Genomic DNA, 27,979 nt, shown 5'->3' with positions numbered 1-27,979 from the left:
GAATATTATCTGGAAAAGAAATGGGGAACCTTGATCTTCATGCAATTTTAGAAGACGAGCAACTTTGGAGACTACGGCATGGTGTGTAAGTAGGGAGTCTGCCTTCACTAGGGGTTTTAGGTCCTGCTTTGGAAGTTTTGGTCTTGATAAGGCCCATTGCATTGCCCATATGGCCAACGGACGCATGTAAGTTGGAGATCTATATTGATCCTCTGTGTTCCAACCTTCCGGGGTTTGAAATGAGTAACTGTCAACAGATAAGCAACATGGTGAACAAATGAATATTCAAACAATAATCTCTTAACCTAGATCTCAGTGATAAGAAGAGAATGCTCCAAGTTCGAACAACTACGTTTTGTAAAGTGTGTGCGTTGCCTGACTATAGGGTGTTGCTTTGTTGAGTCCCTCGACCATTGAAACAAAATGATCCTCTGACTATAAGATGTTTAGTCACATGATCATTCATATGTTCTAAATTCGTCATTTTCCGTTGAAAAATTGAAGACCGTTTGAGTTGGACGTTATCCTGCTCACTGGAATATGGTAAAAATATGATTTCATAACTGTTTGAGTTGTATTTTGTTGATCGAGTCTCTTTTTACATTATGTCATTGAATCAATGTTGAAAGTAACAATGGTGCCAATAGCTATAATTAAAATATGATTTTATCATATTTCAATCAAGAAGTTAATATCTAGATCAGACGACCATTAAACTTTTAACGGAAAAAAACAAGTTTGGAGCATATTACTTTTTACTAGTCATGTGACCATTTTGTAACTTTTAATAGCCGTGCTAACACCCTATAATCGGAGAACCATTTTATAACTTTTAATAGTCGTGAGACTAAATTAAGCAACATCTTATGTTAGGGGATTATAATCACCCCATTCAAAGGCAACTTTCACAATCTGTGAACCCATTCGATTTATTTCTTATGCTACTCAAACATTAGGGGGAAGCTTTCCACAAAAAATCATACCACCAACTACAGGAAACAAAGAGGGGAAAGTCAATCTTACCCAAGTCCTTCTTCAGACCACACTGATTCAAAGATTCCACTTGCAGTATGAAATGCCATATCCACCAAATCTTCATGGAACTTTATTGCAACCACTGCATATGTAACTCCAGACCATATGTCTCTCGATTGCATCGACGATATATCGACTCTTCCACCAGGCAGCATCCCGTTTACAGCCCCCCGCTTCCCACCTTTCACTTTAAGACATTGTAACTGTATACCTTCTCTAACGTGCTTCTTGCTTTGTCCTCATCAACAATTGGAAAAAGACCACATGCCCTTGCATACCTACAAAGGCATTGTAATTCATTACCTCATGAACAGAACAATATAAAGAGATTTAGCTGGGATGAAAAGGAACAGTGCAACAAAATGAACAGCAATAATTGTCTCAAGCCTACATTATTCTAAATCTCAATATTCATGCTTAGACCTAAAACATTATATGATGGATGCATGCCATTAAGAAGGTACTAATGTTTCTAATCAGAATATGAAATGAGAGAAAATCCTACGTTCAAACTAAAGAAAATGATTTAAAGTGCAAATAAAGAAGTATAAATTTCTAACCAAAATCATTTTCTAGATTATGGAAAAAGTAATAATGAACTAGAAGTTTTAAGTTACGTCCACCGTTATGGACCATTGGCCAGCCAACTGATCAGCCTGAATAGATGAACTTGTGCGACTACCACTGTCGTCGTAATTGAAGTAAGAGCCATTCCACAATTTATGATAGACACCTTTTGCTTTCAGAAACTTGTACCAAAAATAATCTTCAGAACCCTCGTCTCCTACTTCACGTGCCAAAGCAGATGCAGTCTGTAAGGCTGCTACCCAGAGCCCACCACTATAGGCACTTACACCAGACAAGGACCATGTATCGTATGTCTTATCAGGGAAGCCTCCATTCTCAATCATCCCATCGCCATCCTCGTCAAATTGTCCCATATAAGCCATTGCAACATAAACTGAGGGCCAAACAGCTTCTGCAAACTTCTTGTCACCGGTGGCAATGACATCCCTGTAAACAAATTTTGGATTCAAGTCTTTCCATCGATCAGTGTCGTAAAGGCAGTATGCGTTAACTTCAAACCACGGGTCATCAACTCCAACATCATGTGGAACAGCTCCAAGAACTTTTCTTGGAACCAGTTGTCCATCATTTAAAAGTTTCATCTTACTAGGATCATGCATTATTACCGCAGCAGCAAAATCTCTTCTCATACTGAGCTGAAGTTCCGGAAATAACATGATTAGTGCAAAAGATGCATAAAAGTGGACATCATAGGTGTTCGCCCGGGCACGAAAATTTTACTCGGCGGGAAAAGTGATGTGAATAAATGGTTTTTAAAATGTTTTGGGAGTCACCATCGGCCTCTTGGGTCAGGTAGGTCGAATACCTAAAAATTATCTTTTAAAAGAGTTTTTAAGAAAACATCAGTTAAAAGATAAACTGATCTGCGTTTTAACCAAAAATTCATTCTTTTTAATAATAAAAAGGGATTCGTGGTCGGTTACGTTTAGGGAAGGATTAACACCCCTACAACGCCCAAAATTGGTACTTTTTAATTATAAATTGTCTCTATTATTAGAAATTTAAAAATTCAAAGATATATTTAATTTATAATTCTGTTTTTCAAATTTATAATTTTACAAAAATATATTAATATATAAATATAGGAGATATTTACTTATTTAGAAATATCAGAAAAGGGCTTCTATGTGCTTTAAGACAACTCTTTTCTTCGATATTAAAAAATAAATAAATATCAAAATATGATTATTTTTCTTAAAAGTAATTTATAAAATTAAATTTATAAATAGGATTTTTATTTTAAAAAACAAATAAAAATAAATAAACAAATATTATTTATTATATATATTTATATGAATAATAATAATAATAATTAAATATATTTAAAAATAAACATATAAAATTAAAATAAGTAATGACTGAAATAAATAAAATTAAAACTAGGGTATTAAAATATAAAAAACGATAAACTAAAATTAGGGATTAAATTATAACTTGTTAAAATTAAATGGTCTAATTCAAAATGTCATAAATCTAAGTGCTAAAGGTGCAATTTGTCCTTAATTAGTTATTCAGGACTAAAATATAATTAATTAAAATGATAAGGGACTAAATCAATTATTTACCTTAATATATATAAACATTGATAATGACTAAATTATAAATTAAACAAAATTTGAAGACTAAATTAAACTAATCAAAAATTGCTTTCAGTGACTAAAATGCAAAGTTACATTCTTGGAGTGACTGCGGGTATAGTTTACCTACGTGGGAAATTACACAAATACCCTCCCCCAAAATGGCATCGTTTGGGAGAGGGTTTTTAAAACCCTAAATGGCTGACCCTTCGGGTCAGCCTCTCATTTTCTCCCTTTCTCTTTTCTCTCTAAAAATGAGAGAAGAAATTCTCTCTCGTCTCTCTCTTGCTTCCCTCACCAGAGGGAACTCCGGCAGCTTCCGGCCACCATACCCTGGCGTTAGACGTCGCCGCCGGCCACCGTGAGCGGTGGCCGAAACTATACAATCTTATACCAAAAGGGAGAGCTAAACACCCCTAATACCGAATCCAACCTTACTTTTCCTTAAAAAGCTCCTAATCGGAGCAGATATACAAGAATACCTTCGGGTTTTGGTGGTTTCAGGCGACGTTTGCTCTCCTCTGTGGTAAGTTTCTTTTACCTTTTCTTCTTCCCTCGATTTGTTGTTGACTGAGATCGTTGGTAGTTTGTTGTTGTTGTGTTCTGTTATATGTTTTTCTTCGTAGCTGTATGTTCTTCTCCGTTGTTGTTTGTATCTCTCTCCATCCTAGTTGGTTGCTTCCTCTCTTTCTGTCCCTCCTTTTTTTTGTTTGCAGGGGAACCGAGGCTTTATAGCCTCGGTGAGGCTCTCGTCGGACCAGTCCAGAGGATGAAAGCCTTGGTGAGTCACCAAAGCTATGTTGGTGACTCACCGTAGAGGCGACGTTTGTGGCTGTCATCGTGGCAGCAGAGCTTCTGGAGGCTTCAACGACGAGGTGGTGTGGCACTGGAGTGTCGACAGTAGCTGTTGGACCACCTGGCAGAGACGTGGTGTTGGCAGCGGCGGCTGGAAGCTTGAGAGGCGGCTGGGGTCTTCTGGAAGTAGCGGCGGCTGGGACATGTCCCTAGGGTTATGATACCCTAGGGTTTCCTTACTGGACTGCATCAGGACCGTTAGATCAGATTAGATCCAACAGCTGAGGATCTGAGGCGGCTGAGATGAGATGAAGGAAACCCTAGTAGTTGAGGGTTCTACTGGGCCATCTGGTCTGGTTCAAGTTGGGTCTGGGATTTGTATTTGGGCTCCCGGGATCTGGGCTTGTAATAATTATTTAATAATAATATAATATATATAATATAATAATAATAATAATAATAATTTTAATAATAATAAATTAAGTAAAATGAAAAAAAATAGTGTTTACAGCTGCCCCTCTTTGCTCATTCTTGTGTTAACAAGAATAGAGCAAAGACGAAAAAACAATAATTTTTCATTTGACTTCTTTTGAGTAAGACTGAAATGTTGAAAACATCATTCCAGAGGTCTTAACAACATCATGCACTGAAGGGCTTACAGATGACCCGAAGGTTTTAAAAACATCATAAAGCTCCCGAAGGCTTTTTGAAAACATCATGCACTGTAGGACTTACAGATGACCCTAAGGCTTTGAAAACATCAAAAAGCTCCCGAAGGCTTTTTGGAAACATCATGCACTGTAGGACTTACAGATGACCCTAAGGCTTTGAAAACATCAAAAAGCTCCCGAAGGCTTTTTGGAAACATCATGCACTGTAGGACTTACAGATGACCCTAAGGCTTTGAAAACATCAAAAAGCTCCCGAAGGCTTTTTGGAAACATCATGCACTGTAGGACTTGTAGATGACCCTAAGGCTTTGAAAACATCAAAAAGCTCCCGAAGGCTTTTTGGAAACATCATGCACTGTAGGACTTACAGATGACCCTAAGGCTTTGAAAACATCAAAAAGCTCCTGAAGGCTTTTTGGAAACATCATGCACTGTAGGACTTACAGATTACCCTAAGGCTTTGAAAACATCAAAAAGCTCCCGAAGGCTTTTTGGAAACATCATGCACTGTAGGACTTACAGATGACCCTAAGGTTTTGAAAACATCAAAAAGCTCCCGAAGGCTTTTTGGAAACATCATGCACTGTAGGACTTACATATGTGGGAAATAGTTTACTAAGTAAGAAACTATGAAAATTGTTTTCTTACTTTTCAACAATTTCATTTTTAGAAAAGATTGAATGAGAAACTATGGAAATCGTTTTCTCGTTATTTTTCAAAATAACATGTTGATTGGGTAACATGACCCAATCTCAAGATAATGTTCATTCTTGTGGATTGAGTCCATCTATTCTTCATATGTTGGCGTGATTCCTGCATTTGCGGTTTTGAATACCTTCTTCTTGTAAGGTACTTTTTACCATGAATCTTCTTGTTCTTCCGAAGATCTATAAAACTTTATGTTTGAATGCACTCAGATGTATCAATGTAATGCATTGTCTATTGTGTAAATGATATTCTTATGAATGCATGAATGTTGATGCAATCTTCATTTGACTTCAAAGTGGTGAACTTGGTCTTCCTTCACTTCATCATTTATTGCCAGGGTTACCTCTGGATATCAGTGTAGAAAATTATGCTATCAAGCTTGCATTTCTACAGAATCATTTGATCAACTTGTATCTTTGCATCTTCTTTGCTTCATTAAAGTCTCATAAGAAATGTTTCATTTGTGGAACTCTTGCTGTAGTCAAAATTATGACCCTGATGCCCTATTTTGTCATGGATAAAACCAACTTTATTTGCTTGGACTTGTGTATAAATCCCATAAAGCTTTCATCTTTGAAAAGAGAATCTATCATCTTTAAAAAGAGAATCTATTATCTTTGAAGAGTGTAGATGTAGATATGTCTGACTCAGCGGGGATTAATTAGGGAAGTAGAGTCTGTTCTGATTTGACTCTTGAAACACATCATAAGGAGAATTTATCTCAATTCCTTTCATGTCCCCACATTTAAATGGTTCTTGAACAAGGCAACTTGGACCATATCATGTCGAGATGCTTAACAACAACCTATCGTTCAACCTTAGTTGGCTCCACTAGTTTCTTGTTGTTAAAATTTCAGCTCTCCTTCTGCGGAAAGAAATCTTCATCATATCTCAACTTATAATCTTGAAGTTGAAGAAGACAAACTTCATCTTGGATCAAAAATGGAAACCATATGATCACAACATTGGTTCAGCATCAGAATAACTGGTTCGTAAAACATTTGACAACACATGCATCATCTCATGTGGTTTCTGCTCAGATGTAAAACACTTGACAACACATTCATCCTTTTCTGTGGTTTCTGCTCAGATGTTCGTAAAGCATTTGACAACACATTCATCCTTTTCTGTGGCTTCTGCTCAAATTTCTCAATCATTGAAGCTCTTTTCCTAGTGTTCAAAGTTTTTGTATGATGTCACAAGATCACTTGAGAACAAAACTCAATGGGAATACAAGTGAAATATTGGTATGACCAAAAAAGTTGGTCAAATTCACAAAATGTGCTGGTGTCGAATTGAATAGGAGACACTAATTGCTCTTGATATCATCTCGTGCAAGGGCAAGTGTGATACTGATCACGTTTTCTTCTGTAATGAGCATTGTAGAAAGTAGAAACACTTCAGTTATAGGATCCATGTACAGAAAGATGTCCTTGGAATTCTTGTTGCTGGGGATGAAACGTACATGATAAACCCAAAATAGATAAAATTTCAATTCATCCTGGCAGGCAATGATAACCCCAGTAACAATGGGAATAACAGTAATGTAAGTGAGTCGAGTCTCCCTTTCCAATGTCATCGATTAAGCGAAAACTATTGTGAAAAACAGCTTCGTAATCCCAACAGTATGGTTGAAACTAACAGCTAGGAATCTCAAAGAAATATTTTCAATTGTCACCGACACAGAGAATGTAAAATTCAAAGCCGAGATCTTGAAAAACTGAACCCTGGATCGAGTAATTTACCTGGGGATCATCTTTATTCATGCAATCATGATATAGTTTATCAAAGAACACACTGTCATGTGACACATGGTTTAAGAAGATTGTGTATTTGAAACCATACTTGTTGAGTAGATATTTGTTCAACAACATGATCATAATGTAACTGCCAGATGAACGAAGCAATTATGTATAGTCAGCTCGACTATCACTGTTTCACCATTTTCATTCTTCATATCTTTCCGTCTCTTTGGAAATATTTGCTCAAGTCAATGATCTTGACACAGGATGATATGGGCCTTCAGCATGCCCCAACATTGACTAATACAAGTGTTCAAAATGCATCAACAGTCCTGATTCTGATTGAAAGGGGCTTTCAACATGCCCCAGCATTTTGTTGATATAAATATTCAAAATACTTTAATATTCTTGATTTTGATTGAAAAGGGTTTTCAGTATGCCCCAACATTTTCTTCTTGTTAATTTGAGCCTTCAAAATTCCCCACATAGATCTGTCTGAAAGAACCTTTAAAATGCCCCAACATTTGCTAATACAGATGCTAAAAGTATGCTCGACATTACTTCTTGTTGAGATGAGCTTCCAAGAATGCCCTACATGGATCATTTCTGTCTGAAATGGCTTTTGAGATACCCCAAATCTGTTTATCTTGAATACTCTCATTCTGGTGTCACTAAACAGCAGTAACTGGAGGAATTCTCTTCATGTTTTCAAAAACTTATGAAGTGCTCAATCATTCTGACAGAAACGTCTGAGATATGTGAATGAGGTGATCATCTTCTGGATATGGAGGAGTCTAGTCAGACAGAGCGGTATAAATCGCTTGGTAATCCATTCTAGGCCGATATAGTGGCTTATCATCTTTCAGTGAAGGCTATTTCTGGAATATACTTTTCTGTAGAAGAGAAACCAATTTATGTGAACAGTAATCTGATGCAATAGCAAGACTACATATACAGTGGTATAGGCTCTTGAAACATCCACACCCATGCAACATGTTAATTATGATAACTACTCATCTGATTATGAAGCGATCTTTCAGGATGATTTCACAGATATTGATAGTTCTTCTGATATCGAAGAAATCCTGAATTCTGATTCTGATGAGGAGAATAAACTGTTATACTTGACGAAAATGGGGGGCTTCAATAGCCATGAAGAGATGTGGTCTGAATTCATCTATTGCAGAGTTGACAGATTTTATATGTGATGTTCAAATATCAAAGGCTGCTAACGCACTTCTTCTGATAGAAGATAGGAATCCATTATGCAATGATCCTAATTACAAGAAAAGACTAAACTCGAGCTATGATTTTTGGGAAAGGAATAAGCAGAAGAAGCTTGAAAATAAGCTTCTTAATGAAGACGATCATTCAGTTCATCTTTTAATTCCAATGATTGGTTCTGGGGTTCCTACCGAACCAGATCAGATAACTCAAAGAACACTCCCAGAAAATGCTATTGGGCCTCCTTATTTCTACTACGAGAACATGGCACTTGCTCCAGTTAGTGTTTGGACCGAAAGGTCACGGTACTTATACGATGTAGAGCCAGAATTTGAAGATTCGAAGTATTTTCATGCTGCTACACTGAAAAGGGCTATGTTCATAATCTGCCAATTGAGAACATATTTCCTTTTATTCTGCTTCCTCATTGCGCCATACATGATGCTTTTTCATTGACACAAAATGGTGGCCTTTATGGGCTCCCAGAACAAAGTTGAACTGTTTACAAACATATACAGGAAGTGCCAAATTGACAGAAAGATCCATAAGGCTCTTGAAGCTTATGACGATGAGCCATCTTCGAGTGTCCAGAAATATGTTCTTGATGAGTGCTGAAAATGGAATCTGGTATGGGTTGGAAGGAATAAAATTACTCCACTTGAACCTGATGAGGTGGAAATGCTTCTAGGTTTCCCTAAAAACCATACACGAGGAGGAGGATCTGCTAGAGACATGTTCCCCGGTGGTATCAATGTTCTGTCTCTTTTCTCTAGAATCAGTGATGTAGAGGTTGCCTTCTACTGTCTTGGCATACCTTTGAAAACAGATGTGCAAGAACTGAATGATGATCGGTTAGAGCAATTGATGAGTAGATTTGTCGAATTCGACCTTGTTATCGGTGGCATTCCATGTAACAACCTTTTCTTGCAATGGCTGCTAAAGTGACTGTCTTTCAGTATCTCCCTTTAGAACAAGGTAATCATTCTTGATAATTTGCTGATAATGTCACAGAAGAGCATCATGAGTTCAATTCTTCAAACTTTCTGGCTTCTCAGACCACTTGATTTCAAGAGTGCTTCATCATTTTGGTCTGACTTATTCTTTCTCTTTAATAGAGGTAGAATAGGCAACAACTTGCTTCAAGGTCCTTCCTCATTTGAGACTGACCTGTTTGAAAATGTTTTTTCTCCTTTCTTTATTGAAGAATGAAAGAATTTTATAAAGTATTGCTCCTTTCAGGTTCACAATATAATCAAATCATAAACAACGAGTTTAATGAATATCAAATAAATCAACTACACTTTTAAATCATTCAAAAATCATAGTCCTATGGCAAGTGTCAAAACTATTGACTGATTTGAGGTGTAGGTTAGTTCTGGTAAAGTAAGGTCTCTCAGGTTGGTTCAGTATGTCGCTTCGGGCTTCCACTAACTTGAAGAAATAGTTGTTATGCTCATGTTTGTAGTAATACTTCTTGTTTCCAGACTCTCAGGAATGTCTTTGGGATGTGAGGTGCTTTATTAAGAGCTTAAGATCGTCTCTTATGTCATTGTTGCACCATTCATTATTCGAGTTCCCTTTTCAGGTTTTCAACTCGAATCCTCCTTTGGTTTCAAGATGTTATTTAAAAATTTACATCTTGAACCCCCCTTTATCATTTTTTCATATCATGCATTAAAGATTTTAAAAACCAATTTGTAAATAAAAATCAATCTTGAGAGGCGGGATGAAATCTGAAGATATTCTCTTTCACTTAGAAATCCATGTATGATTAGAATGGACTTTTCTGGTACGTAACGTAGGCCATGGCTTATGGTTATGAAAGAAAGGGATAAAAAGGCCCAAGTAAGTGTTTAAAGGTAATCAAACCAAGGATCAATTCATTCTGATGCCTTCACCTTGCCTTGCTTAACTTGGATCTGCTTTGTTGGGGATTTTTCCATCATCTAGATCCCTCTAGACTGCCAAATTTTGGATTCATTTCCATTTTCTCATATCTCCAGCATTTCTTGCTCTTCTTGTTTGTACTTGATCAATCTTGTAACTTGAGGCTCAATAAGTTACCCATCTTGATTCAATTTTCCTTTTTTTCTTTTTTTTCCTTTTTGTTTTTTCCTTTTTCTTTTTTTCCTTTTTTTCCCTTCTTCTTTCTTTTCTGGATAAGTATAATACTTCAATTGCTTTGAGCATCTCCTTTTCCTTTTGCATTTTGGAGATTTTCCATTATTCTTGATTGGATTAATCTTCAAGCACTCTGTATTTGACATACCTTGTAGTTCAAAACTTTCTTAACTTCATGGAAACTTGTCTTCGTAATAAAACTGTATTGAAAATCTTTATTCTTGTGAGCAAATATCCTTCACTTTACCCCCCAATGTAGAGGGTGATCCTTGGTTAGGGTTGAATTAGAAGAAAAATATTCAGACTCAAATGAGGATAATAAAGGATATATATATATATATATATATATATATATATATATATTAAAGGATAAATGAAACAATACCGTTCATCATCTCATACACAGAAACCTTTGTAAAAAGAGGTATCCACAGGGGGATGAATATTCAAGATTAACTTTATTTACATGAAAAAATGTAATTAATGCATGATATATTTATTTCAATCAATCACTTTTTCCTTCTTCTTTGAGTATGTCCCAATCACATCGAAATTATCTTCGATAAGTCGGTCCATGATGCCTCATCTCGTCTCTTCTTGCAGGAAGATTCCCGGATAATTGAAAGTTTGGTTCTTTTGAGGTTTTTTTGGTTTATGATGGTATTGTATTTGGAATGTCAAATGTGTGACTTTTGAGGTCATATATATGGTGGAAGGGGTTATATCATAAACCAACCAACTATATCCGAGAAGGTAAACATCTAGAGTTTGTGTCTCAAAAACAAGTAGAGACATTTCTTCAGAGTCTCAGATAAATGTACGGTCAAAATTTGGTTTTAGTAAGGATCAAGTAATTGGCGTTGGATGGGATATGGAAGATATAATTTTACCACTTGCCAAAGATCTATAACTCTTGAAAAATTAAAAGAATATTTAATCTACTTGATACTCAATAATCTCAAGGTTAAAACTTGATTCCTTGCTCATAACCATAAAAGCAATACACATTTATTTATTGCACAAAAGGTGGAGAAAGGAACAAAAAAACAAGTTCAAACAAGATGCTGAAAATAGAAAGTACTACAGTGGTAGATAACACTTCCACTTGTTTATGCATCATGCCTCATTATTCCTATAATGTTGGGTGTGTATTTGGACCAGGGTTCTTTTCCTCATTTGCCCCCCATTTCTTGATCATTTCTGGTGTCAAAACCCCTTTGTCAACAAGCATCTCAATTTCTTTTAACAGTGGCCTACAATTGCCTGTAGAATGCCCCTTTACCCCCAAGTGGAAATTACAAACACTATCTTGATCATAGCTATGAGCAGAAGGGTTTGGTGTCACTTTAGTTGGTCTTGGTGTGATGTATTGACCTTTAACCAAATGAGGATACAAGTCTGAAATGGAAGTTTGGAACACTTCCAAAGTTTTTATTGATCGCATGACTTTCTTTGGTCGATTCGAACAGTTACTTGCTCTTTTTCTTTTGCAATTGCGAGGACTCTGGATGCGACACTCATTCACATGATCAGCTTTTGCTTTTTGATCCGTCGGGCTCCTGGATGTGACTTTTGAGTTTTCTTCATTGATTACATTCTCATATAATTTTCCACTTGTCACAAGATTCTCAAATTCCTTCGTCGGGTTTGCCTGCATTAACTCGAAGAAAGGCGCTGGAAGGGAATCACGAAACATACGTGATATCTCTTCTTCTAACATGGGAAGTTGAACTTGTGCTTCCACTCCTCTCCATCTTAAGGTATATTCTTGAAATCTTTCATTGGTTTTCTTGTTTACTCTTCGAAGATCCATACGTGTTAGACTGGTCAACTGATTATACCATACTACTGCTGTTCCACTGAGGCTATCATGGAATGAGTGAATTAACAGATCATCAAAACTTAAATATCCTTCCATTTTCTGCAAAACATTTTCAGGTGGATTAGGGGACAACTGGTGCCTTTGTATTTCTCAAAATCTGGCATTTTGAATTCATGGGGAATAATCAAGTCTGGAACCAAGCTGAGCTCTCTTGCTTCTAATTCTTTGTGGGAGGCATTAACACTTTTCATATTTCTGATTGATTCATCCATCTTCTTGAATCTCTCCTCATATTGTGAATAATTAATGAGGCTATTCATTGGGTTCGAGTGGGATGCCCCAGGTTACGTTATCATTCTCGACTCTTCAATCTGACAATATGGTTGCTCTTTATCATTTATTATCTCTTCTTTATCAGATGTCATCCCCTGAATAATTTGATTTGATCCATCTGGTACTGAATCTAATGTTCCTTTCCTTATATCCTGAGGTAACCCTGTCAATTGTTCTGGCCACTGATCTTGTAGTCCCTTATAAGATTGCTCCATTGTTTTCATGATGATGGTACAATAATATGAATGAATGATCTCAATTTTACTGTTACAAAACCTTTCATGAATTATTTACATGTTTTTATAATTAATGTATATAACAATACTTAAATAATAAATGTAATGTAAATGCAAAAATGTATAAATGTAAAAATAAGAATGCAAACTTTGCAATGTAAAAGCATACATAAAAGTATGAATACAAAATGAAAATGCAAAGATGTGAAATGCAAATGCATGTATGAAAAGGTGTTACTCAAGAGTGATCATCTTAGAACATATTTCATTGAACACAAAAGTTTTCGTGCATTAAACAAAACTTTTATATATAGGGGATGGCTTTTACTCCTAATTTCTCTATTTCCCTTAAAAGCCATTTTAACTTCCACTCATGTTCAGGTGTGGAGTTATCCATCTGCTTCAATTCTCTCGCGAAGCCAGCTAAGTTCACCAGCTTATGAGCCACATTGCTTGCTTGACCAGTAATTTCCTTCGTGACATTGTCTTTTTCCTTCATCTTCTGTGTTAACTCTCAGGTTTGTAAACAATGTTGTTCATTTTTTCTTGTGAGAGATTCTTTATGTTCAAGAAGTTCTCGTACAAGATCTCCATAATCATCTAAACATTTCTTCAATGTTTTGTTCTTGGTCATAGTGGCTTTTAATTCAGTATCGATCTCAAGCTGATGAATCTGATATGATGCTTCCATGTTGGTCATAGTACTATTCAACCTTTGATTATCGACTTGATATTTTCTCGATTCCATGACAGTTGTATTGAGTCTTTCTTCTGCAACTCGTGAATTATGATAAAACTTCTTGGCTCGACCTTCATATATATTACAGTTCTTTTTCAGTTTGGTGACCCCTGTTATCCACTCTTCTGGGGTGTTTCCTATGCCAGCATTTTGAAAGGCTTGACTGACCTTCTGGAAATCTTCCTGCATGGTTTCTATTTATGTGCTCAATTTATCGTTTCCAATCTTTAAATGACGTATTTGAGCCTCGAACCTCGGTAAATCTTCTTCTCTCTGGGGGCCCCTACTGATACTCTTACCTTTGAAGACTTTTGGTATTAATCTAGCAGGACCTTCGGTTACCAAACTAGGGCGATCATTTACCATAAATTGTAAGGTTCCATGATCCAAAAGACTTTGGACTCGACGTTTGAAGGCAAGACAATTCTCGATGGTATGTCCTTGAGCTCCGGCATGATATTCACAATGAACGTTGATGTCATACCAATTTGGATACAGAGATTGGAATGGTTTTATGTAATATGGAGATACTTCTCGTGCTTCAAGTAACTTTTCATACAACTCTTTATATGATATAGGGATAGCATCAAAATGAGAACCACCTTTTGTCTTGGATTGAACCTGAGTTTTAGACATCGGGAGCAGACTAAACTTCGATGATTTCAGGTTACATGATTTCTTCTCATCTCTGGGAGCTTTTACAGTGGTCACTATTTCTTTGGTATTTCCAGACGATTTGTGAATACTAATGATGACTGTATGTAATTTCTCAAGTTGGTTAAGATCCGAAGTCCCTTGCGTATCTGACATTGCAAGGTTAAGTTCATTGAGCTCTCTCTCTTTCTGTGCAGGAATTTCTTTTCCTTTGTCCAAAACAAATATTCTATCCATCATCTTGGACATCTGCTCTCTTATTTCTCGTATCTCCTTTTGCTCTTCAATGGGCATACGATCTTTGGGTGCATAGCTCTCATCTATCCTCGAAGTTCCCTCAGGATGCCATTCCTTGGCCGCGTCATATTTTGTTTGATCATAAAACTTTTTGTCCATTTACAAATTCTTTCCAATTTGATGAACAGTCTTTCAAGTCAACACCTTTTGGTTATGCCATGATCATGTAATGCAGGCACAAAACAAAAGAAATCAATATAAACAAGTTAAAACAAAACAAAATGTATGAAAAATAAAAATGAGAAAGGAAATAAATAAATTGGTAAGTACCAATTAATGAAAAGAAAATATTCTACCTATCATGGTATATAATATATCCTAACCTCATGTTTTCTAGTTCCATGCTTTGTTTGGAAAAATTAACCTAACAGCATGATTACTAGTTCGCAGGCATTTATTCAGAGAGAAAAATAATAAATTAAATAAATTAAAAGCTAGAGCTTATTTCTTCTTTGTGTACACCTATGAACAGAGGTTCAGTACTATCTTAGATCAGGTGAATTTCTAGGGTTTATTATATGCAGAGTTTCAGTTCTAGGAGTAAAGGTACTCGAATTGTCCTTGTTGATGCCCCCTTGGGCTGTCAAACCCTCAATCCTAGTCCATTACAGACTTAAGCAGATCGAGTTCAATTCGAGGGGACACATTTCTCTATGCCTGACACGGAGAATAAATTCTCACGAAGACATAGAGCGTATGAACCCCGAAAGTTACTTGCTAGGTCTAACACGGAGAATAAATTCTCACGAAGACGTCGCTTTCATTCCCACTTAGAAGGGACAAGCTTGATTAGAAAGCTTATGTTATGCAATGCAAGTGTTGTGTGTGAGGAGAAATATTCAAACCTTTGACAAATAATTAAATGAAAAATTTAATATCTGAAAATAAAGTAAAAATAAAAAATATAAAAAATATTATAAAAATCATAAAAATTTGAAAGAAAATAATTTAAAATTAAATAAATGAATTTTTAATTTCTAATTAATAGAGACAATTTATAATTAATTTTAAAGTTTGACAGTCCCCAGCAGAGTCGCCAACCTGTCGTAACCGGTTTTCGCCCGGGCACGAAAATTTTACTCGGCTGGAAAAGTGATGTAAATAAATGGTTTTTAAAATGTTTTGGGAGTCGCCATCGACCTTTTGGGTAAGGTAGGTTGAATACCTAAAAATTATTTTTTAAAAGAGTTTTTAAGAAAATATCAGTTAAAAGATAAATTGATCTGCGTTTTAACCAAAAATTCATTCTTCTTAATAATAAAAAGGGATTCGTGGTCGGTTACGTTTAGGGAAGGATTAGCACCCCTACAACGCCCAAAATTAGTACTTATTAATTATAAATTGTCTCTATTATTAGAAATTTAAAAATTCAAAGATATATTTAATTTATAATTCTGTTTTTCAAATTTATAATTTTACAAAAATATATTAATATATAAATATAGGAGATATTTACTTATTTAAAAATATCAGAAAAGGGCTTCTAGGTGCCTTAAAACAGCTCTTTTCTTCGATATTAAAAAATAAATAAATATCAAAATATGATTATTTTTCTTAAAAGTAATTTATAAAATTAAATTTATAAATAGGATTTTTATTTAAAAAAACAAATACAAATAAATAAACAAATATTATTTATTATATATATTTATATGACTAAATAATAATAATAATAATAATAATTAAAGATATTTAAAAATAAACATATAAAATTAAAATAAGTAATGACTTAAATAAATAAAATTAAAACTAGGGTATTAAAATATAAAAAAATGATAAACTAAAATTAGGGATTAAATTATAACTTGTTAAAATTAAATGGTCTAATTCAAAATGTCATAAATCTAAGTGCTAAAGGTGCAATTTGTCCTTAATTAGTTATTCAGGACTAAAATATAATTAATTAAAATGATAAGGGACTAAATCAGTTATTTACTTTAATATATATAAACACTAATAATGACTAAATTATAAATTAAACAAAATTTGAAGACTAAATTAAACTAATCAAAAATTACTTTCAGTGACTAAAATGCAAAGTTACATTCTTGGAGTGACTGCGGGTATAGTTTACCTACGTGGGAAATTACACAAATACCCTCCCCAAAACGACGTCGTTTGGGAGAGGGTTTTTAAACTCCTAAATGGCTGACCCTTCGGGTCAGCCTCTCATTTTCTCCCTTTCTCTTTTCTCTCTAAAAATGAGAGAAGAAATTCTCTCTCGTCTCTCTCTTGCTTCCCTCACCAGAGGGAACTCCGGCAGCTGCCGGCCACCATACCCTAGCGTCAGACGTCGCCGCCGGCCACCGCTCACGGTGGCCGGAACTATACAATCTTATACCAAAAGGGAGCGCTAAACACCCCCAATACCGAATCCAACCTTACTTTTCCTTAAAAAGCTCCTAATCGGAGCAGATCTACAAGAATACCTTCGGGTTTTGGTGGTTTCAGGCGACGTTTGCTCTCCTCTGTGGTAAGTTTCTTTTACCTTTTCTTCTTCCCTCGATTTGTTGTTGACTGAGATCGTTAGTAGTTTGCTGTTGTTGTGTTCTGTTATTTATTTTTCTTCGTAGCTGTTTGTTCTTCTCCGTTGTTGTTCATATCTTTCTCTGTCCTCGTTGGTTGCTTCCTCTCTTTATGTCCCTCCTTTTTTTTGTTTGCAGGGGAACCGAGGCTTTATAGCCTCGGTGAGGCTCTCGTCGGACCAGTCCATAGGATGAAAGCCTTGGTGAGTCACCAAAGCTTTGCTGGTGACTCACCGTAGAGGCGACACGTGTGGCTGTCATCGTGGCAGCAGAGCTTCTGGAGGCTTCAACGACAAGGTGGCGTGGCACTGGAGTGTCGACAGCAGCTGTTGGACCACCTGGCAGAGACGTGATGTTGGCAGCGGCGGTTGGAAGCTTGAGAGGCGGCTGGGGTCTTCTGGAAGTAGCGGCGGCTGGGATGTGTCCCTAGGGTTATGAAACCCTAGGGTTTCCTTACTGGACTGCATCAGGACCGTTAGATTAGATTAGATCCAACGGCTGAGGATCTGAGGCGCTGAGATGAGATGAAGGAAGCCCTAGTAGTTTAGGGTTCTACTGGGCCATCTGGTCTGGTTCAAGTTGGGTGTGGGATTTGTATTTGGGCTCCCGGGATCTGGGCTTGTAATAATTATTTAATAATAATATATTATAATAATAATATTTATAATAATAATAATAATTTTAATAATAATAAATTAAGTAAAATGAAAAATCAGTGTTTACACAGTTGTCCATCATTTAAAAGTTTCATCTTACTAGGATCATGCATTATTACCGCAGCAGCAAAATCTCTTCTCATACTGAGCTGAAGTTCCGGAAATAACATGATTAGTGCAAAAGATGCATAAAAGTGGACATCATAGGTGTTCCGCATGTGATACTCAATTCCTTCAAGATAAAGGAATTGACCAATGTTTTCTTCTCCTTCTTGAAGCAAATTTGTTCCTAAAGCCGAATTTGATGCAATTGGAGTGTGTATTTGCTCAAGTATAGAAGTCATCCTTCCCAGAATGTCAATGGCAGTATAATTTTGATGGGGAACACCAGTAATGTTTTTCAATCCTAACTGAGATCTATCAAGGAAAACTTGCTTCCTCCAATGCTTACTAAACTATGGAGTGGTGGTGGTTCATCTGTGGTACAAACAAAAGGAGAAAGATTAGCACAAGTCCTTTAAGAAATCCAATTTTAAGAAATGAGTGCAATGTACAGACACCTGTCCAGATCGTCCCCCCTGAATTAAGATAATAGAGCTCACTGAATAAAGTGACAGGGTACCTGTTGAGGGGGTTAAAAAATTAGGGTCTGGTAGCACAGGTAATTGCAAACAATAAGACTGAACTAACCATTCAGGGGTCCTCTTGTCTTCAAGTACAGGCCCTTGCCATGCTTCAATCAGTGATTCCCAATGGTTGTGTTCTATGTTTCAAGAAAAATAAACATATCAAAATGCAAAATAAGTACTGTAAACAACTAGTTTGTGAGACTGGTGAACTTAAATTTTGAGGCTTGTTTTCATTAACAAAAATTTAGGATCCATTTGGTTCTAGAAAATATAGGCTATTTTCATTTTCTTAGAAAATAGAAAACTTGTTTGGTTGTAAAATTAGAAAATAAATGGAAATTTGAAAACATTTTCATTTTTATTACCAAGAAGAGCATCACGTGCAATATTTGCTGCAGCATTTCCTTCGGTTCCATAGAACTTCGTATAACGCCTGCAATACATACTAGTGGCGGATCTAGAAATTAAAAAATGGGGGTCCAAAATTTTAATGCTCATATTCTAAAAATTTTGGATATGCAAATTTTTTTATTTTTTCTATTTTCATTAACAAATTAAACTAAATTTAACACTTTTATCAAAATAATTGGTTTGCACATCCGCCCCTGATACATACGCTACTCATCAAGCAAATAAGGTTTCAAGTACGGAAATTTCTTCTACAAGTATGTTAACCACAAACCTGTAATAAGTCTTTCCACCTTGAAAGTTTACTTTAGGACAGTCCCACGCCAATGAAAACGTAACAGTACCTACAGCATCAGATGGAACCGTCACGGAAGCTGCAATGGCTGCACCGATAGAGGACCCTCGTTTCGAAGACACTGATGCTTCAGTAGATCTCAAATGCTCGAAAGAGCCATGCTACAAAAACAGTTTGAGATATCCTAATTTCAGTTTACCTTAACAAAGATTTAAGCACAAGTTTATCCGTGGGCAGCAGCAATGTAGAGAAAAGGTAGGACTTGGATAGTGCTAACTGCAAAGCAATCGCAGACTATTTGGCTAGAATCGAACTTGTTGAATAATTGTCGATGAAAAGGGTCATCAAAATTATTGTTTATAAGGAAGACTTATAGCTAATGATATGGAAAGTTAATGGCCTAATTGCATATAATAAGGGTTGTTGATAGGAACAAATAAGTTACATCGGTCGTTGACGGTTTACCCTTTCTGGTTCGGGCGGAGAGCCGTAACTAATGTAAGGATGACCCTTTCAGTCTTTCCTCGTGATATAAATGTCCCGTTATATGGAAACTGGTGTTAGACCTAAGGTCATCATGCTTGTTAGTAGGCTAACAGACTATACATATATGGATGTGAGTTATAAGATTTGACTCGGTCAAATATCACGTCAAAGATTGAGGAGTACAATCTCTGAAGAGCGATCTCAACGAAAGATGATTCCAGATATATTATGGTATCTCAGGGAGACTTCTGGAGGCTCTGATTAGAGGATGAAATCTTCAAGAAGGTTATCTCCAAAAGTATAACAAGAGTCATCAAAATTAGTAATTTTTATGGAAAACTTTAGCTAATGATATGGAAAGTTAATGGGCAAAGAAGAAATGAAAAGACAATGATCATAAAATGAATATACTGTGCACATGGAAATTGAGGGAAACAAAGTCATCATACCTCTTTTATTTCTTGCCACATTTCTTTTGCAGTTATGCCTTCTGAGTTCCCAGATACCAGAAAGCAAGGGTATTCTGAAACACGAATAACATCGGTCTCCTGCGGTGCGATTGCAAATGTCACAGGAGGTAGCTCATCTGCAGTACTGTACCAGTAATAAAAGGTGTTACTTCTGGAAACTAAAAAACAGCAGTGCAAAGCTATTCAACAGATCAAACCAAGCCGAAACATTCCCCCCCCCCCATCTTCACTGATGACCTTACATGTGATGTAAAAGGACACCGTGCACACCATCCTTCATCCTAGCAAAATCGGTTCCTTGACATGTTAGTATAAAAATTATGCTACAAAGAAGAAGAATATTCCGACCGGGAAGAAACTAATAGATAAGCACAGACGGACACACGCGTCTATGTGTGTGTGTCTACATAAGCTTAAGGAAGTATGACACATTATTATTGAATTATAATGACAACCAGAAAATTCAGATACTCCTCCCACGGAATTCTGAGAAGATATGCACAAAATTTTTGAATGAATGGTAGATGCTAATGGTAAACTGAGTGGTAGATGCACAAAATTCAGAAAATTCAGATTTATTAAATCGGTTTTTGAATTTTTTTTTATAATCATTGGTATCTGATCTCGACTAATCCAGATCGAGTTCTGCAGAGACAATGACGACCCTCTCAACCCAGTTTGCTCCATTAGCAAACGTCATGATTCAAACTCCTTACCTTACTTAAGGGATCTAGTACCTCATCCCACTAAACCAATTCGTAGGCGGTTGAAAATTAATTTTTTAATTGAAAATATTAAAGAATGAGTTTTGAAATTAGAATAAGGACTAAATTATAAAGGAAAAAAAATGTGGACCAAATAATTACCTTCATTTCTAATCACCCAAACGCAATTTTTACTCTTTAAAATTTCTGACGAATCATCAAGATTTTCCATCTTTTTCTCTCTTTTCTAACTTATTTTCAAGAGAATTCTCATCAATCAATCTCCTAATTCATTTTCTACTTCAACTAAGGTAAAATCCATCTTCGTAATCATGAATCTAAACGATTTTGTTCAAAACAGGTTTTGATCCTTTGTAATAATAAATTCGAAAAATTACGAGTTTCTTGAAGATCTTGAATCTTTAGTGGTAAAATTCAGTTTTCTTTGTTAAATATTGATTTCTAAATGATTTTTGGTTTTTTTTATAGATTAAGAAGTTTATAAATTGATTTTAATTAATCAAATCAAGTTCCTAAAAATTTGATGATTTTGTTTAGTGGTTTCATGAGATTTCTATAAAAAAAATTAAAATATGAGATTTAAAGAACTAGATCTGATTTTGTTCATCCTAAATGGATTTTAAGAGGTGATTAAAGCTTAAGAAATCAATAAGAAGGCAGTCAATGAGTGTTCTAAGTCGCTGTTGATTTGCACGATTCGTTGTGTTAATCTCAAGCTTAGGATTAGGTTGATCTCGTGATACTTATGTTCAAAATAATGACTTATTATGTATTTAATCTAAAATATTGGAAAGGGTAAAAGTTCAATTTTATTTAAATTTAAACTAATAAGGACCTAAAATGCTATTAAACCAAAAATTTTAAGATATATTGATCCGTCCCATTTAGCTCTATATGCATTATAGTGACATTTGATAGTGCAATCTAATATGTATATATAGGGTGTTGGAGAGTCATGCTACACTTTGATAGGAACATGATCGACTCTTTGAGTCAATAATAAGACGTTATAAAGAATTCTTGTATCCGATGTTTGTATTGACACTATGTTTCATATGAAAAAAAAAGTCAATAAATTAACGATGAAGAGCTTAATTCAATTCATGATATGATATGAAAGAGTAAACATGTTGTATAGTATCATTAGGGGTGTAAATGAATCGAACATGAATAAATAAGGCAATGTTCGTGTTCGTTTGTTTATTTTTAAAGATGTTCATGTTCGGTTCGTTTTCATTTAAATTTTTAATATCGTGTTCATATTCGTTTATTTATTTTTGAAGATGTTTGTGTTCATTCGTTTCGCGTTTGTGAACATGTTCATGTATATGTTTGTTTAGCGTTAGTGAACATGTTTGCTTAACGTTCGTTTAGCATTCACGAACACGTCGGTTTAGCGTTCACGAACATGTTCATTTATATATTTAGAAATTAAACAAAACCAACTAGTGCTAAAGAAAAATGTTAAAATCACGTCACTAGTGTTTAAACTCCTTAAGCTTCACAGTTTAAACTCTAAATTTCATCACGTGTTCAATTTAATCCCTACATTCACTAATATTTAAAATGTAAAAATAAAATAAAATAAACGAGCCATTTAAAGAGCTTGTTCATGAACATAAACAAAAGAGTTTATTCGTGAACATAAACGAATTGAACACACCTCTATTCGTGTTCGTTCGTTTATTATATGAACATAGAAATTTTATTCATAGTCATTTATTTAACTTAATAAACGAACGTTATACGAACAGTTCACAAACAATTCACCGAACGTTTTGTTCATTTACTCTCCTCATGTGAGAGTGTGTTGCAAAAATGTATGTGTTCTTTGTATAGTATGCTTTTGATTAATCTATATTATCTATATAGTATGCTTTTGATTAATCTACGATATTGTGTTGTTTATGGTGACTAAAGACATTCATTGAACTTCAATAAGCTCACACTCAATTTTTATTGAATTTGCAAAACAAAAAAAAAAAGTTGAGGATTGTGAAGTGATCTTAAAAAGAAGTTGATAACAAAACCAAACTAATAGTCTGGAAAGTTTGACATGTTCAAGATGATTGATATGTTAATATGTTTATTCAAAATCCTAAAGTAACAACAGAATGCGTGATTGATATGTTGGTAATTTATGTTTAAGTAGGTGTTTAAGCATGCTGTTAGATTTGATATGTCAAAATCTTAATTTAGATGAATTTCATTGGCTGTATCAATCACGAATGGTGAATAAGGTTAAATACATTTGTTGGGATGGTTAGATGACTAAAGATGTTGAATTTGACAAAATGAGTTCCTAAAAAATAATTTGAATTGCATAAATAAACTTTTAATCATCTTGACATACTCAAATATGAATTTGATGTTATGATGTATGATTATGTGTTGTTATGTTATGCATGACATATGTTCATTATCATTAGAATCAATGAATTGCATGTTACGTAATCAAAAAAAGTAAATATTCAAAAAAAAATTCTGTAATTTTTCATAAAAATGATTAATCCGTTGTAAAAATGATCGATCCGTCGAAAAAATATTGACCACTTTAGCCTTTTTTGTCTGGACACGATGAATTACTTAGTTTTAAGTGACTTGATGAATTAGTTAAACATGAAGAAACTTAATCAACATGCTTGATGAGGTTACTTGTATGCTAAGAAACGAGTCATAATTGTTGTGACTAATATGTGTTTGACATCATTGAAGCATGCTGATTGAATGGTTTTGAAAAATTTTAGTTACTTTTATTTTAATTAAGTGAAAATATATGTTTCGAATGTGAACTATTTCAATGATTAATATGATGTCTGATATTCGAATCAAACCGTTCCTACCGAATATCGGGTATCACATGCCAAATGAGACATGCTGCCGACAACCAACAACATTCTTTTGTTAAATACAGAGAGAAAAGGATATGTTGCTTACTTGGCAAGCTCCGGACTTGCTGGGCACAATACACTAGAATACTTTTCGCCGCTTGAGCGTGAAACAAAACCCTACAATAAACATTTAAAATCGAGTCACTTCTTATTTAAAGAAGCATAGTGAACTAGTTTTTTTTCATTTTGTTTTTATTTTTATTATTATTATTATTATTATTTTATTTGTTTATTATTATTATTATTATTATTATTTTATTTTATTATTTATTATTATTATTATTATTATTATTACTACTATTATTACTATTACAAGAGCTCAAATAGACCGGCCTAGTTACAAATCTCGGAGCCCAAGCCCATCCGAAACCCTAAACCCAGTTAGGGTTTGTGTTTCATGCCCCAGCCACCTCTCCTTGTCCACCGTTGGATCTGGCTTAGATCCAACGGTCCAGATAGTCCTAGTAGAAACCCTAGGGTTATGATACCCTAGGGTCACATGGCCACCGTTCGTCAGCCAGCCGCTGCCACCGCCTCGACCTCTGCTGCCACGACGCCAACTGAAGGCTCCAGAGATCCCAACCAACCACCCACGTCGCAAGCTATAGGGTGAGTCACCACAATAGTTTGGTGACTAATCGAAAACCTCCATATTACCCGGTCCGAAGGAGGCTCGGTGGTCGCTATAAAAGCCACCGAACCTGCGAAACGAAAAGACAGAGAAAAACGAAAAACACCAACAGCAAGCAACAAAACCAAAGAAAATAAAAAGTAGAGAAGAAGAAGAACTTACCCTTGAAGCTTCGATCATCGCCGGAAACACCAAACGTCGTCGGAGAACTAAAAATACCAAAGGTATTTTCTTAGATCTACTCTGATTAGGAGATTTTTAGGGGAAACTAAGGCTAGGTTCGGCTTTGGGTGTTTAGGGCTTCGTTTTGGTGTATTTTGGGATTTTTCGCGGCGGTGATCGGCGCCTGAGCACGGTTGTCGGCCGGAAGTTAGACTCCCTCCGGTGGAGGGTTTAGAGAGAGGCGAGAGAGAATTTTAATTCTCTCTCTTAGAGAGAGAAATGAATGAGAAAAATGAGGAAAATCGGCCTAAATGGCCGGTTAAAAGGGTTTAAATACTCCTCTATGAAAGACGTCATTCTGGGGAGAGGTCTATGTGTAATTTGATAAGGGTAAAACTCTTTCCGCAACCATTATAAATTTATAACTTTATATTTTAGTCACTGAATTCAAATTATGATTATTTTAATTTGGTCTGTGAATTTTATTTACTTTATAATTTAGTCATTTACATAATTATATATATTTTAGGTAAAATAACCGAGTTAGCCATTATAATTTTATTAATTAATATTTTAATCTCGAACAACATGTTTTAATTTGTTTTAATTTAATGTTCGAATTTGGTATATGTTTATTTTAGTCCCTAAATTAATAATAGGTAAAATAGCATGTTTAGCCATTATAATATTAAATAAATAATTACGAATTAGGGCATTTAAGTTTAATATGTTATAATTTAATCACTAATTTTAAATACTTTCATTTTATATTTTAATACTATAGTTTTAATTTTATTTATTTTACTCACTATTTAGTTATATTTTAATTTTATATGTTTATTTTCAATATATTTAATTATTATTATTATTATTTAGTCATATAAATATATATATATATATAATAATAATAATATTTATTTATTTATTTTATTTTTATTTGTTTTTATTAAATAAAAATATTATTTATAAATTTAATTTTATATAAATTACTTTTAGGAAAAATAATCATATTTTAATATTTATTTATTTTTTAATATTAAGAAAATGACTGTCTTAAAGCAACTAGAAGTCCTTTTCTGATATTTTTAAATAACTAAATATCCTACTTTTATAAATTATATATATTAATTTATTTTATTTTAATTATTTTAATTATTTTTAGAGAAATATTTTATTAATATTTATTTTTTAATATTAAGAAAATGATTGTCTTAAAGCAACTAGAAGTCTTTTTCTGATATTTCTAAGTAAATAAATATCTTATTTATAAAAATAAATAAATATATATATATATATATATTTATAAAAGTTAATACATTTTTCTTAAAATTATAGTAATAAATTTGAAATCAAAAAATTATGAATTAAATATATCTTTGAATTTTTAATTTCCAATAATAGAGACAATTTATAATTAATGAGTACCAATTTTGGGCGTTATAGGGGTGTTAATCATTCCCTAAACGTAACCGACCACGAATCCTTTCTTTACTAAATTTTTTTTTGTTATACGCAGATCAATTTATCTTTTAAATTATGTTTTCTTAAAAACTATTTTAAAAGATTATTTTTAGGTATTTGACCTACATAACTCAAAAAGGTCAATGGCGACTGCCAAAATATTTTTTAAAATCAAAATCATTTATTTATTCATTTTATTTTTCACGCCAAATAAAAATTCGTACCCGGGTAAAATCCGGTTACGACAGCTTGGCGACTCCGCTGGGGACTGGTCAAGCTTTGAAATTAATTATAAATTGTCTCTATCAATTAGAAATTAAAAATTCATATTTATTTAATTTATAATTCTTTTCTTTCAAAATTTTTATTACTTATGATTTTCATAATATTTATTATATTCTTTTATTATTAATGTTTTTATTTTATTTTTAGATATTAAATTTCATTTTTTATTTATTTGTCAAAGGTTTGAATATTTCTCCTCACACACAACACTTGTACTTCATAAATAAGCTTTATAATCAAGTTTGTCCCTTTTAAGTGGGAGTGAAAGCGACGTCGCGGAAAGGTCTGCCCTCGTGCATCATCGGGAAGCAGAAACGGTTTCCGGTTACTGTTGAACCACTCATAATAACCTTCAGCAACACTCAATAGGTCAGGTAAAATAGGCTCTCTACGGGGAAGGCACCGATGTCGATTCTCCCACAACACGACCCACTCATGATGCCTCACCAGTCAATTTGTATCTGTCTTGCCGTGTCTATCTAAGCTATGCAACTCGTCCATATTGCGAGGTGCTTCCGTAATTGGTTGAAAACAACCAAACTGCTGGAGCACGCGATTAGTAGAGTGCCACTCGACGATCGCATAACAGATCAGAGGGACCATCACCATCCAAACATCTGATGGGCCCCTCAACTTAGGTAGGATCACTGCCCTCACATCATCAGTAGAATATGACACCCACTCAAACTAAAACAAATATATATAATTTTTACCAAAATAATAATCTAAAATCGATTTTTAAACATTAAAATTCATATTTGTGTGCCAACCTGCTGATCGATGAGCACCCTAATTTTTTCTAAATCATCAGGTAGCTCCTGATGATTTTTCCTATCAGTAGACCACCTATTCAAGGAAAAAAATTATTATACGCTATATAAAATTATTAATATACAAAATCAGTTTTATAATTACCTCAGAAGTAGTGGAAATACGAATGGGTTCTTCACAACGAGATATAAAAAGGGCAATTGATATCATGCCCAAGACTGCAGCAGCAGGAGACATTCGCCGATAGCATTACGCCTGTAGTCAGTGGCTCCACACATCTCCCTGTACATCAAAGCCAAAACTGTCGAGCCCCAACTGAATGATCCGGCCAGACGAAAGTCACTAAGATGTCGCAACCACATGTAGTGAACTAGGTTGCACGATTTGTCTGGCATCAGCAACCCTCCTATCAACTGCAGTATGCATGCCCGTGCATACATCTTAACTTCATCCTCAGAGGCATCTGCGCTCAACTCCCGAAAATTGGCATCTAACCAATTTAACGGTATCCTACCTCTGATAAAACTTTCTGTGACACGTCCTAGATTATCCCGGCACAAAGTAGTCCAGGAACCCTGCGAGATCCCTGATATCACATCTCCATCCACCAGAAGCCCTAGGTGCATAGCAACATCCTCAAGTGTAATCGTGCACTCTCCGTACGGAAGATGGAATGTGTGGGTCTCCGGCCTCCACCGCTCTACTAAGGCAGAAATAAGGTTTGGTTCTATCTTACAGTGACCCTGATATCTACCTATGTAACCAAATCCAGCCTCTACTAAATACGGCAAGACACAGCTAGGTATCACTAACTTAAGATTCCTAATAAAATGATCTAATACACGGTCCTTCTCCTAAAAAAATAATAATTACACAAATTAATTCTTAATCTAATAATCATGCATTAAATAAATCAAAAAATTATTACAAATAATTTAAATTGAATTAAAACGTTAAAATGTTACCGTATCAGCAAAGTGTCGAGATATATGATTTCCATCCAAGCGAAGTAGACCGCCTTCCATTATGTAGACACCCGTTT

General features: G+C 34.7%; 2 protein-coding genes across 2 annotated transcripts; both read right to left on the bottom strand.

The window, feature by feature from the left end:
- Position 1: 1 nt before the first annotated feature.
- LOC120120493 (non-lysosomal glucosylceramidase-like) lies at positions 2-18,188 on the bottom strand. The gene is made up of 5 exons (XM_039140132.1): positions 17,866-18,188; positions 7,803-7,806; positions 1,669-2,247; positions 1,024-1,313; positions 2-247 (listed from the first exon to the last, which is right to left on the bottom strand). Exons 1-4 carry the CDS (start codon positions 18,065-18,067, stop codon positions 1,220-1,222), a joined length of 879 nt encoding a protein of 292 aa, XP_038996063.1. The 5' UTR covers positions 18,068-18,188; the 3' UTR covers positions 2-247; positions 1,024-1,219.
- On the bottom strand, positions 18,130-20,546 carry LOC120120568 (non-lysosomal glucosylceramidase-like). Its single transcript, XM_039140180.1, has 8 exons — positions 20,442-20,546; positions 20,254-20,292; positions 19,991-20,135; positions 19,035-19,216; positions 18,718-18,785; positions 18,414-18,486; positions 18,284-18,345; positions 18,130-18,200 (listed from the first exon to the last, which is right to left on the bottom strand). Coding segments are annotated over exons 1-8 (642 nt in total). The 5' UTR covers positions 20,444-20,546.
- Positions 20,547-27,979: the final 7,433 nt, after the last annotated feature.

Source organism: Hibiscus syriacus, unplaced genomic scaffold (genome assembly GCF_006381635.1).
Source record: "Hibiscus syriacus cultivar Baekdansim isolate YM2019G1 unplaced genomic scaffold, ASM638163v2 tig00110339_pilon, whole genome shotgun sequence".
Taxonomy (NCBI): domain Eukaryota; kingdom Viridiplantae; phylum Streptophyta; class Magnoliopsida; order Malvales; family Malvaceae; genus Hibiscus; species Hibiscus syriacus.
The sequence above is the reverse complement of the archived record's forward strand: the minus strand, read 5'-3'. Positions and strand labels throughout refer to the sequence as shown.

Bases quoted from the DNA above. Each gene is read 5' to 3' on its own strand.
- LOC120120493 (XM_039140132.1), bottom strand. From the start codon at position 18,067: ATGACTTCTATACTTGAGCAAATACACACTCCAATTGCATCAAATTCG. The intron at 1,314-1,668 runs GTCCATAACGGT...ATGCCTTTGTAG, and splicing joins GATCAGTTGGCTGGCCAATG to GTATGCAAGGGCATGTGGTC.
- LOC120120568 (XM_039140180.1), bottom strand. The intron at 20,136-20,253 runs GTAAGGTCATCA...TTACTGGTACAG, and splicing joins GGTGTCCTTTTACATCACAT to TACTGCAGATGAGCTACCTC. The intron at 19,217-19,990 runs GTATGATGACTT...CTGTTTTTGTAG, and splicing joins TGTGGCAAGAAATAAAAGAG to CATGGCTCTTTCGAGCATTT.